The 14,012-nt window shown below is 39.8% G+C and overlaps 1 protein-coding gene across 2 annotated transcripts in view; it reads left to right on the forward strand.

Moving 5' to 3' along the window:
• gabrb3 (gamma-aminobutyric acid type A receptor subunit beta3) overlaps positions 1 to 14,012 on the forward strand; it is a gene marked incomplete at its 5' end in the record, with an annotated part of 41,464 nt that overhangs the window by 15,595 nt on the left and 11,857 nt on the right. The window contains 3 exons of one of the 2 annotated variants that reach the window (XM_084548522.1): positions 961 to 1,008; positions 3,409 to 3,500; positions 3,633 to 3,700. In XM_084548522.1, the coding sequence (XP_084404648.1) occupies positions 961 to 1,008; positions 3,409 to 3,500; positions 3,633 to 3,700 (208 nt within the window). Of the gene's footprint in view, positions 1 to 960; positions 1,009 to 2,910; positions 3,327 to 3,408; positions 3,501 to 3,632; positions 3,701 to 14,012 lie in introns of those variants that run through there. The other variant, XM_084548523.1, reaches the window with a different exon arrangement.

Consider the following 14,012-nt stretch of genomic DNA (forward strand, 5'->3'; position numbering starts at 1 on the left):
ATCTCAACATTTTCAGGTTATATTATTAGCTGATAAATCTCTTAGCTGATCATAAAGACACATTCGTTGCTTGTTCTTGTCTTACATGACAGTAAATTGAATATTTTGATGTTTATTTTGATATTTGTTATGATGGGTACGTTTTTTTTTCTTTTCCTGTAGACTTACGTGCACTAATTTGTCATATTCTAAACTAAATGCAGCAGAATAGATGGATGGATTACCCATTTACAAATTCCACTAATTCATTTAAGGTCCATATGTGAATTCAACATAAAGGTGTGAGCCCTGCAAGAAATGCACTGATGACATGTATTTATTTTTATTTTTTTTAATTGTCAGGCTTCCTAAGACTTTTATTGGAAACCTGAACAATGCTGTGCCTGAAACATTACTGTTAAATCATGCAGAAACTTGAAAGCCTTGTGTTAAGCAATGGTTCTGACTCCCATGTTCTGAGGTACAGTAACTTTATATGGACTGAAAAACATTGGAACAGTGCATACCTATACATCAGCTTTGAGTTCTGCCTTTTTGAAGCTATTTACATCTATCGTGGCCCCGACTTAAATGGGACACAAACCTGAAAAACAGAGCCCTCTTTTTGCAGCCTGTGGTCTAGATTGCAGCAGGAGACAATATGTCACACCCATCCTGCAGCAGCCCAAACAGAACTGCTATACTTCGTCACTCTGCATTTATTTTCTCACAGGTTTTAAGATCAAATCACTTCCAACTGAGTCTGTTATGAAGGTGGATTTCTTTCAAAGTTCACAACACAGTATAAATAAAATGAGTTGTTCCTGAAACAGCACTGCCTTTCCCTTGTGTACTTCTGTGGTCTAGTGTGCACTAAAACTCAGGAACAAATCTCCAGCAGGTACATGGAACAGGTTAGGTCAGTCAAAGTCAGCACTGTACGGACACAGAAAGTAATGATTCGCTTTTCTTTGTTTACAGGAATGCTGTTGATGGGAACAAAAAGCTGTACGCCATTTACGATACGAGGTAAGAATCCCCAAACACTTCTCTCCTCAGTATGGTAACAATGGGAACCAGGGTGGACCTCTTGAATAAATAAATTTATTGGGAAGAGTCCAGCTCAAGCAGCCTGTCATTCACTGCAGATCTATTGAACTTCTTCCTTTATGGCAAAAAAATCAAAGAAACAAGGGCTCAGAGAGCCCATACTTGGACTGCAAGAAATATCAACCTAAACCACCCCCACTGGTCTTGCAGTGGCAGTGCAAGTGTCTTTGTCTGGTAATTGAGCTTAATTAGTCTAATCAGCCACAACTGAGAAGGTGTCGATAAGGCATGGCTTAACAACAACACAAACAGGCCATGGAAGAACCATAGGGCATTTGTCATTTACAAGTACACAAACTTCGGACTTACATACTTGGTAGTTTGGACTTGAATTCTTCAGTCCTGAAGTACAGAGTCTGGAGTACAGGAGGTAGGTCATTCTGGAATTGGAACAGCAGCGAACTGGTGACTCTCACCACCTCCAGAGTTACCTCTAGATGTATGATTGATAAAATTTGTGGTGCAAGAACACATCCAGGCATTTTCAGCAAGTGTGTTTAGACGATGCATGGGCCTAATTGCCACAGCCACACCTGACCATATGTGGATAAAACTCCTGGGGGACACCACTCTCAGGAGCAGAAGATCACCATGGGCATTTATGAATATGTGTTCTTGTCTTTACTTGTTTTCTTGTGGATTTGTGCAATATCATCTGTCGTTATCCAAGTACTGTTTCAATTCTAGCCAAAATATCTAGTTGTGTTCTTACCCCGCCTGTTTGTGTGGACTTGGGACAGACAGTAACTCTGATATGCATTTCACAAGTATAATCAAGTAAACGGCTGTTTTATATGTGTTTCCTGAATGACCATCCTGTGTCTTCCCGTCCTCCAAAAGCCATACTTCACAATCAAACTAGTCAAGTCCAAACTACCAAATATGCAAGTCCAAAGCTAATGTGCTTGGTATGAATAAATGCACTCAGAGGACACGTATGACGTCAACTTTACTCTTCTTTCCATCTCCTCACGATTTGATTGGCAGATCTTTGATGGAGTATAATCAGTTCCCAACAAAGGGGTTCCAGGACAACTTTTCTACTTTTCTGGCTTCCAGGCTAACTGTGTACCACGCCGATATTTGTTCCTGTGCACTGATGGTACATACACAGTATAGTACTTACTCACCTAGGTGTCAGAAATGGGCACCCGAGCTGCACGCCACTGCATCTCAACATACACTGATCAGCCACAACATTAAAACCACTGACAGGAGAATTAAATAATATGGACCAGCAGTGTTCTGCTGGGAAACTTTTGGACCTGGCATTCATGTGGATGTTACTTAGACATGTACCACCCACCTAGATCAAACCAGGCACTCCCACCCCTCAGCAGCCATCCCCAGCAGGATGCAGCCTGGGATGCACCGGAACAAGCCTGATCCACAGAGGCCCCTCCCTTCAACCCATAGGACCCAAAGGCCCCCACTAACAACATTGTGTTGCCAGACACCACAGGACACCCTCAGAAGGCCCATGTCCATTCTCTGATGAGTCACAACTGTTTTGGAGGCTCAAGGGAGACTTACACAATATTAGGAAGGTGGTCATAATGTTATGCCTGGAAGGTGTAGCAGAAATCCCACTGTGTGTGGGACTCTTTTTACAGAACAGCCTCTTAAATAAGCTGCTACTGTATATGCAGGCTGTCACGTGCCCTTTAATCATTATCAGCATAGTCTCGCGCACACTAACATGAAGACTCATCTTCCAAACTCCAGCTGGGGACACGCTGCGTAACGCGTCTGTAACCCGGGAGACACTGTAATTTACCAACGTGGTTACTGCGGACCTGTGGATTTTTTTATGTTTATAGTGAGTATCTGGCAAACACTAATGTAAGCAAACTCAGGAAAAGCTGGAAGCAGCCCGCAAACAGAGGATGGTGATACGGGGCAGCCTGCGTGAGGCTTTACGGCTCCGCTGCCGTATGACAGCCAGCCACCGACACATCTGACATCCAAGTGCCTCATGAAGCATGTCAACGCCAGAGGCTGAGCCGGAGGCAGTACAGGAATGTGGAGGGAGTCTCCGCTGATTTAGCGAGGGGTGTGTGTGTGTGTGAGAGAGAGAGCAGAGCACCGTGGCTCCGTCTCCGTTCAGTTGTTTGTTGAACCCCGGACAGCACCCGTACACCCAGACAGCATCAAGGGATGTGGGGAAGCCAGAGAACAGGGCTCTTTGACATTCTCTCACTGCCGCTGGTCGTGGCGGTGATGTGCTGCGCCCAGAGGTGAGTGTGTCTCAGCCGGACACAAGACGAAGCTGGCCGCTTTCAAGAAGACTCACCACCCTTGTTGTCTTCTGTCTTTCAGTGTCAACGAACCGGGGAACATGTCTTTCGTCAAAGAGACTGTAGACAAACTATTGAAAGGATATGATATTCGTCTTCGGCCAGACTTTGGAGGTATGACACGGAACATTTCACAGTGTGTTTCATCCTAATGGCTCCCCGAGTTTTTTTTTTTTTCTTCCAAAAACTGTTTTATTTGAGTTAAATTGTTAACTACATTTGTTTACATTTTTGTTTCGTTTTAAGGTCCTCCGGTTGCTGTTGGCATGAGTATAGATGTGGCGAGTATAGACATGGTGTCAGAAGTCAATATGGTAAGTTATGCAAATCAGTCAAGTCTAGTTTTTTTTTTTAGTTTTTTTTTAATAAAGTGTTCTTAAGGCACTACCTTCTAAATAGTCATTTATGTGATGCTTAAGTCATTGTTAAAAATAACAAAATTTGGTTACCTAGTTTGGAAAATCCCTTTTGCTCCTTGGTGAAAATTGTATTTTTATGTTTACAAAAACAACTTCCTGGTTTGTGATGGCACCAGGACGTTTGTTAGAATCCCTTCAACCTGCTGTGGTAAAATTGCTAATAAAGCAGCTGTGCTCTAGATACTCTGAACACAAATCCAAGAAAGAAAGCTAACTTTCCAACCAAAAAGTTGTTTTTATAAATTATTAAAACTGTTCTATACAGTTCCATAAACCCTCCATTATGTAGTCATTGATAACACCATTAATTGCTGTATATAACCTGCCATAAATAGTGCCTTGTTAGAAAGCCTTGACAAAATGGATAAACACCAGCGGATGTTAACATGCACAACCCAGCACCCATTCTCCTGATTTGTAAAGCATGAGTAAATGATGCATTATTAAAGCGGCTAGTTTTAAAGCCATTATAAAACATAAGCCATTAAAGAGTGGCATCAAATCTAGTGCGAATGTTACAGCTTACAACAATGTGTACAAACTCCAGTTTATAGAGACTCTGCTGTCTACAGTGGTTTGTGTCCGATTATAACTAGTTGTATGATTGCACTTCCTGGTTCAGTGACTCTAGCAGTGATGCCTAATGGTCCTGTTAAGCTCAGTAAGTTTGGTTGTCGTGTTATCTCCTTATATAAAAGTGCGTGCCAGTGTGCATGTGTGTTGAGGTTGGCACACCATCTGATGTGTACTGTTTAATGAATTCATGCCATCTATCAGTGGTCTGAACTGCTGACAGAGCTTGATGCTCGATCACATGGCACTGAGAGGAAATAGCCCCCGACATGCTGTCCTGACAAGTATGTGTGATGAAATGTACCCGTGGTGCATTTTAATGCATCTCTACACAGCAGCAGACTGTGGCTCAGTGAGGACCACAGAGAGGCCGGACATGCACTTACACTGACAACTGAGATTCCTATTGTGTTAGCTTTAGTTTGTCATGCTAAATAGTGTGGTCATACAAGTAAATACAGATTAACTTTATTGTGGATGAGACGTTATTGTTTTCAGCACAGTTTATCTATGTTTTTGGTTTGAATTTGCTGACCTAACGCGTCCTAACCATATATGAATCATATAGACTTTGCAATAAATCAGCTTTCCACTGTTCTTTCATCTGCAGAATTTGTAGTTTAAAGATTTAATTAGTTTCAAAGTGATCCAGATATTTTTGTCTGTACATCAATGGCTACATTTCAAACAGCTAGTGGGAAATCAAACCATACTTATAAAATCTAAATAAATATACCGTAGTCTGGCTTAAAACGTGGTTGTCTTAATTTTGTCTCAACTCTGAAACAGAAGTTGGCTACATGTGTGGGAGACATATTATTCTTTGTTAGCAGTTGTCGTAATAGAGATGTACACATATTATATCCAACTTACTTGCTTTGAAAAATCGATAATCTGTTAACTAAATGTGAGCACTTAAACTTAATGTCCACGTTACCACACATGCTTTTAACTTGAGAGCTGATGCCGCCTGCTTGGCCATCCTGTGTGGATGCATTTGGCCTCATATCGATGGCGATCATATCAGATTGTCTGTGTTAATGGTTCGAGGCATGCAGATGGGGGCGGAGGAAATGCATGTCCTCCTCAGAAATCGGAAACATTTTGAAAATAAATACTGCTGGGCACTTATGATACGAATAAAGGGGCATTGTCTGCATGAGGTATTATAGAAAGAGTCGCTTGTTGTCAGGGAGCAGAAATATGTGTACCTTGGACTTTGCTATGACTTAGGAAGCAAAGTGACCTCACCTCATTTATTCCATATTTTAAAGCCTGAAGCAATAGATCACTTTTTATCAGGGGATAACCAAAACACTGCAGGACTTTATCTGTGGTCTTGAGCAGCATTATTTTGTTCCTTTCTGTCAACGCTGCTTTGCAGTACCCCTCCAGAAAGGTCTGACATTTGGAGCTTCTTCTCGAATTTGTTCAGTAGAGCTTCTCAGGGCTTCATATGAGCTGTGTATTCATGTAAACATACTGGGATTGCCGAATGAAACATTGCAACGCCCACATTGAACTACACTGTTTGCTTGAGTAAGAGCTTGATTTAACTTTTACAGCTGCTGTAAATTTAGAAATCACCTGCTATATTTTTTTAACTCCTCGTATTTAGGTGATCTGTTCAAAATAATTGTGAACTGTCAATTTTTTAGGCAAAGATGGATCACTAAAGGGGCCTTTAGTGATTTGGTGGGACTGATGAGTCAGGGGGCTGCTTGGTCAGAGTCTGAATGACTAAAATAATTGTCAGCAGAAAGACTCAAAATTGTCTGAAACAACGTCAAATTGACAGAAATAACGTAAGCCTATCATTAAGAGACTCTAAACAATCACAAACATACATAAAAAAAACACAAACGGATGCAATAGAGGTGCAAAATGACCACAAACAGCAAAAGAATTAGTGTTAAGGGGAAGTTAGGAGGGAGGCCCTGACTAATTGTCCTTGTCCTATTATCATGGTTGGTTGTAACTGTTCTCTGAGCGTTCTTATGGCAGCCTAAGCAGCCTTTGCAAGTCATTCTGATAGTTTACCAACTTACCATTCTTGTCAAGGGAGATGCATTTCCACCACAGGGACTTTAGCTAATGACAAAAACCTTTCGATGAACTCCCTTCCAGGAGTGAGAGTCTAAATGAAGTTCCTAGGAGGTTGCTTCAAACTTCAAAGGCCCCATTCAGACCTTGCACTAACATCCGCCCTGGACAATCTTAACACTAGTGACCAGCTTAAAGTACAGGTTTGAACACCCGCAGGACATATTGAGGACACATTTGAATGATCCGATGTCAGGCCACATTTGGAGGATAAAATTCTAAAATAATGCCAGGATAGAGATAAATAAATAAATAATAGCTTAACACTCATGCTTGCAGCGAGAGTCAGTGAGAGAGACTTTGCAGCTTGTTCTAAAAATGTTTACCAACTCCCCAAGTCATGATGCATGCACAGCAAACTGTTTATGGCTCCGGTACAGATGTTAAAATATTCTACCATGCCCCAAATTATGTCTGTGTTTATTTGCATACAGATCACATAACTGATATCGGATTTCACGTCCTAGTCGGGGATGCACGTGGAGACACATTTTAATGCCACATGAGCTGGACACTTGTGATCAGATTGCCCAGGTCGGATGTTAATGCAAGGTCTGAACAGGTCCAAAATGTCACTGCTTGGAGATGGTGTCATGAGTGGTAAACAATAAGTAACGCCAGAAGAAAGCCCATGATCACAGGGCCGGCAACCTTGTTAAATATTATGCCGTAGAAGGCATCCCAATTTGAGCTGGCTATCTGCAATGAGAAATTTTTAAAGTCCTCATGTTTTTGTATTATTACAAAGAAACATTACGAGTACAACTGTCACTTTTTACAATTTTCTTGTTTCTTGAACTAAATGTTCAGAGCGCTTTTCAGTCGACAGTCTTGAGGTCGACCTTTGATCAATTAAAAAGAGAGTAATTACATGAGCCGTTGCTAGGTAATGTATAATATATATATCTCACCGGTGTTATTTATTGCATATGACACTGCTAACCTTTCTAGACAAACCTGAATTCATACACTGCATATATAATCCATCATAAATACTGAATGCAATTATTCACATAAAATCAAATATTTTAAATAGTCCTCATCTCTGCTGCCTATATTGTACCTTCATATTTGAAGCTAATAAGAACCTAAGAAGGCACACAAATGAAACGTTTATACAAAATCAAAGATGGAAATATGTTTCTAATACTTTTAACAGTTTGTATTACAGTATTACAATTAAGTTTGGTAAGTAAAGATGACAATATTTACAATCTCTGGAGATCATGGCCATGTCTCTAAACAGCTCTATCCTAGTTTCTAATGTCTGCAAGTGAGATGTTCAAAGACCAATTTAATGGCTTTCAAACTGGTAACATAGAGGAACTTGTTAAGACGACAAAATTTGAAAGTGATTCAAAGCATCACCAGATGTTTCAGCTACTGTAATTCCTCTCTTCCTTCTTTCTGTTTAAAACAAATCTGCGTCATCAGTAGTTAGTGGTTTAAGTTTGACATTTCCTTAGCAGCTGCCTTGACATTCCAGCTTGAAATGTGAAGCAAACACTAATGGCAGCCCAGTGAATGGTGTGTCTGGTGTCCGGTCAGATCACAGTTGATTTCTGTGTGAAGATGTCACTCATGTATTGTACAGCTTGACAGAAAAGACGTGTGCAAACCCTTACTGAGACAAACCACACCACACCAAGAGAAGCTTAGACCTTGATTTATTTTGAACTATTTATCTTAAAAGTTAGATTTACGGATTGTTTTCTTTAAAATATGTGTTTGTGTTTGCACATGCATGTGTGCATCTACATCATTTGATGTAATTTTTTTTGTAATTTGTGGAAAGAATCAGACTGTGTCCATCGTCTGTGAGTTCAAGAATCATGCTGCAAGAGAAGTGTGAAAACAGATTAGATCTGCAATGCAGTGCGAGTCTGTCTTTTTTCATATGCTGAACAAGGTGCTGTTATTCGTGTGCCTCTCTTCCTTCACATAGCGTGTGGAGGAGCAGGAAAGTCACGTCTCTCTGAATTATCTGAACTCTCATTGGACTTTTAACACCTTGCACGGATAATCAACTGATGATCATTGATTTTGGGCCAAAGCCAATGCAATGTCCCTGCTATTACTTTGAAATGCAGCATTTTCTCAGGTCTTCTCTGTGTAGACAGATTAATGGGTTAATAAGCTGTATACAATATAAAGATATGTGATCCTGGTAAGCTGTAGTTCTTCTATCTTGACTCTTAGGGATAGCTGGGTGCTTTTTCACACTGAACCAGACCATCCTTTATAGGAGTTTTTTCCAGCTTAGAGTAGTTTAGAAGCAATACTCAAGAGTATTTGTCATGGGAAGGTGGAGTTCATAAGTGTATTTTTTTTACATCTTCCAATAAGAAGAAAACCAACAAAATAAGCCTAAGTGATACTGGATGTTTGAGACAGAAATATAGGTATGCTGGCAATTAATAACTATCTAGAAACATTTATTTGTTATAATTTTCTAATGAAATATTTTAAATATATAATTTGTTTATTGCATTAATATGACCAATACTAGAACAGTTCAGTTAAAAACCTAAAGGGCAGTCAACTCTGTAATCAACTCTAATGAAGTTTGTTAATCATTTTAAACATCTGAACTGCTGAATTTGGTGAAAATGTGGAAGTGAAGTGAAGAGAAGTGGAGAACATAAAGGTGTTGGTGGCGTGCTTCCGAACAGCCAGAGTCACACGAGGTATTGGCCCATTATAGCCTGCGTGGGCGAGCTGCAGAGCTTGTTGTCTAGGAGATGAGATTATTAATATATTTCAGACTTTACTCGCTCCATTCTTTTATTTTTAGCTTTGAAATTAAGATTGCTGTGTCTGCTTCCGTCGTGTTGTTATTTTTAATAAACCTCTGTCCCCAGACACTCCAGTTACACAGGCTCACTCTAAGAATGAAACGGCACCATTTGTACATCCGCTCCTTCAGACGTCACTGACCAGAGTTCCTACACAGAGAAGCACCTGTCCATGCACATAAAGTACCTAAAGCTGCAAAGCTGATACTCCCAGAGGTGTTGTTGCACATTTATTCAATATCCTCTGTATGAGTCAGCCAGAAGACGAATCCATCACGTGCTAAAACTCCTATCCTATTTGACACTTTAACATTATCCACCCTCTGCCTGGAGGAAGTGCTACCCTTAAAAAACTCATACTATAGATGTTCTTCCAGATTTATATTGAAGGGCTTCCTTAATAAGTCAGCCACACAACGCACTTGCAGTAAAAGCCTTGGGCTCCAGCTACTCACAAAGTGTGGAGAAAGAGTAGCATAGTGTAGTCTATATACAACATGCTGAGTTTCACACTGTGCTGGAACAACACTGCATTTAGTGTTAGTGGGATGTGACCCTACAGGAGCATAAACACTGTGTGCAGCAGAATCATTCCACTCATCACTCTAACAGGGTGCTTAACATTAAAATTGTACTTCCAGGGCTTTTATTGCGCCAGATCACAGGACTCCGGGTTAAACTAACAGCAGCCGAAGAACTTTTGCAGTTATTTACATTTGCAATGAGTAGAAATGCCTTAATTAAGTTAACATGACCCCCAACTGGCATACAGTTTCTTCATTCAAATCTGTAATCACTGATTTCTACACTGTGTGAAGAACTCTTTAAATATGAATGGTTTCACATTCCTTAGTTGTCACAGCAGATCTAACGGACACTGTCAGGTATCCTACTGTGAGCGAAATCATCCTTTAAAGCTGCACTAATATAGCCTGGCATAGCCATATGGATTTCATTATGGGGCCTGTTTCAGTTCATACAGAGAAAATTAATTCCTCACACACGCAATGGGATAGTTCAACAACCAATCAGAACCATTTTGTTTGAACAAATTAAATCCACAGTACTCAGATGATGTGACTGCTACGCTGTCATTCTTCACCACATAAAGCCCACCCAGATGATTTGATTGGCCTGGCAGATGTTTGCATATCAGTTCCCAACAGAGTGATTCCAGACCACCTTTCTGCTCTAAAAAGTTTGTGGGCATTGGTAATTTTCGTTGTGATAAACTAAAAAAATCTTCGAACAGTCTTATTGACGTAGTTGTTCCCCCTTTACAAAGAATGTACATGTCTTTCAGTTCATGCTTCATGGTGAACTGCTTGGTTTTCTGCCCCTTCATTACACTTGTTTTCAGCCGCAGCATGCAACTTGTTACAGTGAAAAGGCTTTAAAAAAATTATTGCCCAGCACCAAAATGCCAACAAAGTTATCAACTTGCAAACTCCTATTCTTTGTTAAGTCCTGACTTCCAGTGTTACTGTTGCAAGGTTAGATGTCAATAAGCAGAGATTCATTCCCTTAGAAAATCACTGAAAACCTGTACACTTAGTTAGCATTAGAAATAGAACATACAGTGTGGGTTCAATAGATGAAAAAACTTACATAAAAACTGAAAAGATAGATTTTTCCAACATCCCAACATGTCAGCCGTCTCACCTCCATTTTACTTCTTGACAGTTTTTTTCCTAACCTATCAACAATAACAATGGAAGTCCGGACTTGACAAAGGGTATGAGTCCTCTGGTTGGTGGTCAATTGCCCTTTGTCCGGTCAATGTGTAAATTACCAGCATGCTAACAACTTTAAAACTGAAAATATCACATTGCTGATGGTGCTTTCACCACAAGCATACAGCTTTATAGCGCACAGGTTTGCCTCTTATTATCTTTACAGCTGGTCTTGATCACTGCAGTGAAATTCAGGCTGATAAGCTGCCTCTTGTTGGATTTGTTGGTTTCTCCATACTTGACTTTGTTTGTTTTAAATTCCTCTCAGTTATTCGTGTTATTCATGCTTGCTTATAATATGGATATATACTTTCACTGGAAAATTATTAATGACTGTGCTCTTACAAGACAATATTACTTCCAAGTATACAGTTTTTAAGACATGACATCATTTAATGAAAGGCTTGTTAAATGCTGTGTGGGAGGATGCAGAGGCTGCAATTATTAAACGCATGGTTTGTAAAATGCACCTAGTACACTTTCGAATCCGACTGGGAACAGTTAAGTGTCTTATGAAGTGATGAAAAGCCCCCTTCTCTCATAGGGCAACTATCTTTGAGTGCTATTCCTGTATTCCCAGCAGATATCGTGGTGTTAAGTTGACGTAGACGATGTTTGACTGGCACATAGTTACCATGTCTGAGTATGAGACTTTGAACTCACCGAGCCGAAGATGACGCGACAGTCTCATCCTCCCACTGGGCCTCATTTACTCACTGGTGCTGAGAACAAACCTCTTTCTGTCTCTTGTGGTCTACATATGTGACAACCAACAACACCCTTTAGTGTGCCTAAACCAGCTCAACAGTAGGGAGCAACTACAGGAATTTTCTGAATTTAGTGCCATTTGCTTTTCAGAAACATTATTGAAATCTTCCTCAGAACGGTGAACTGAAGACAACTTTTGTCAGCCGATAGAACCAATGATATACGTAACTTGAACATTATGGGATTCCTATGCTTTCTATATGGTCTACACTGGAAGTGTATTTGCAAGATAGCTTAGAAATCACACTTTCCAAGAGTGTAGAAGGAACTACGGTTGATGTTACTTTAACTTAAAAGCTCAGAAGTCCTTATTTACATCTAGAGTTTGGTTTGACCATTCTGGGCTATTATTAGAAGCATGACATCACAAAATGGCAAGCCTTGTATAGATTTAGCCTTCTCCTTTCTTTCTATAATTTTGTATGGCTGATAAATCTAAGATTAACACGAGGGGTCGCGCATAACAGTGCAACACAATCCTTTGCTTTTAACAGAAATGTAATAATTTAATGTGAATTCGGACGCATTTGCCATTACACAATATTGATTTCAACCATTCCACTCAGCTGTCATGTTCAAACAAGCTGTGAGATTCAAATCTAAATTATATTATGACCAGTGCATTAACAATAGATGCTGCAAGTTCAGATCTAATTTTACACTTGTCAGTGTTAACACATCAGTGGCTGAAAGGCTTTTCTGACAAATGTGATTTTCTTTATACTCAATGAAAGTTTAGGGTTCAGCTCAAATGACGGAACATCTTCTAAAAGCTAAAAAGCTGTTTATCTTTCCAGCAAAAGTTTCACAGACATGCCAAACAACAGTGACACTGTTCTGTAGGTTCATGGTGAGACAGCACTCTATTGGAATACTTAATACAGGATTTTAGCCACTGGCATTAACTCTGCATTTTGGTTAAAGGACCAAAATGTAAATATTCAATAGGTCTACCTTAAAAGTACTTTTAAGCATTTACATTTAAGCATTCATCATTAACAAAACCTGGACTTCAACATCTGTCCATATGTCATAGGATTTTAACATCCTACGACACAAATGACAGTCACACCCTATTTAGGATCTAGTACCCAATGTGTAAACTAGAAAAACCGTAGAGTTGACTTTTTACTTATCAGCCACCATAGCCTAACCCTAACCATCTTTGTATGACAAAATACTGTATTAATTATATTTTTTATTGTAACATTTGTCTCAGTAGAAAGTAAACTTTTTCAACAGTTTCAAAGATAAAATATCTAATATACACTCATTTGGCAGTTCATTAGTTACACCAGTAAAAACAAATGCATTCTAATATAACAGTCCTGTACTAAATCCTCCTGCAGTGTTCGGCAAAGTCAGTGAATCAGACTATTTTTGCTAAAAACTAGTGAATTAATTTGACACATTATTGTTCACGTGGGCCACTTTTTGTGTGGCATTCTTTAGACAAGAGTTATAAACACTGTCCTCCAGTGTGGCTTTTGCCATGTACACAAACTCAATAGCTCCTTTGAGGAATTAGTTGAGGCCTGGAATAGATCCCTGAGGGACCCTCCAGGCTACCCAGGGCACTGGGAGCTGGGGGGCGCACAGTACAGTGAGAATAATATTGTAGAGTTGTTGTTTTTTTTATTTTTCTGAGAATCTAAAGCAGTGAGCAGTCAAGTACAATTTCTCATGTGGGATCTGAAGATCTCAAATGGACTAAAATAGATGTGGTCCAGACATGGAGGGAGTGTGCTGCTACTGTAGATGGGCTCCAATGCTGTAGTGTAAGAGCTGTTGTGTAAAGCTGATTCACCCAGCCCACTCCACTGCTGCATGTGGGAGAGAGCGTAATGAGGGCATCTTCTGTTAGCAGGGGGTGAAAGAGAATTGGGAAAGTGAGGGCGTCTCTAAAGAACAACAACAACAACAACAAAAAAAATAGTCTCAAGCCAGCAAATGCAGCATATTGACAACAGAACGTATACCTAGTCTGGCGAGTTAAAAGTGGTTCTAGTATTGTCAGATGAACAAATTAAAACCCAGAGTCTCAGTAACGAGAGTGAACCTTTTTGACATAGAGGATAAATATGTATAGGCTGTGCACACACACACTGAATTATTCATAGAAATCAATATTATATTATACTGTCAAATCACATAGTGTAATTCATTCCAAACACAAAACAAGCTTACAGTTTGTCAATTGTGCATAATGCAGCGACTCCTATTGCACTAGTGTGT

The sequence above is a fragment of the Chelon labrosus genome, assembly GCF_963514085.1.
Source record: "Chelon labrosus genome assembly, chromosome: 7".
Taxonomy (NCBI): domain Eukaryota; kingdom Metazoa; phylum Chordata; class Actinopteri; order Mugiliformes; family Mugilidae; genus Chelon; species Chelon labrosus.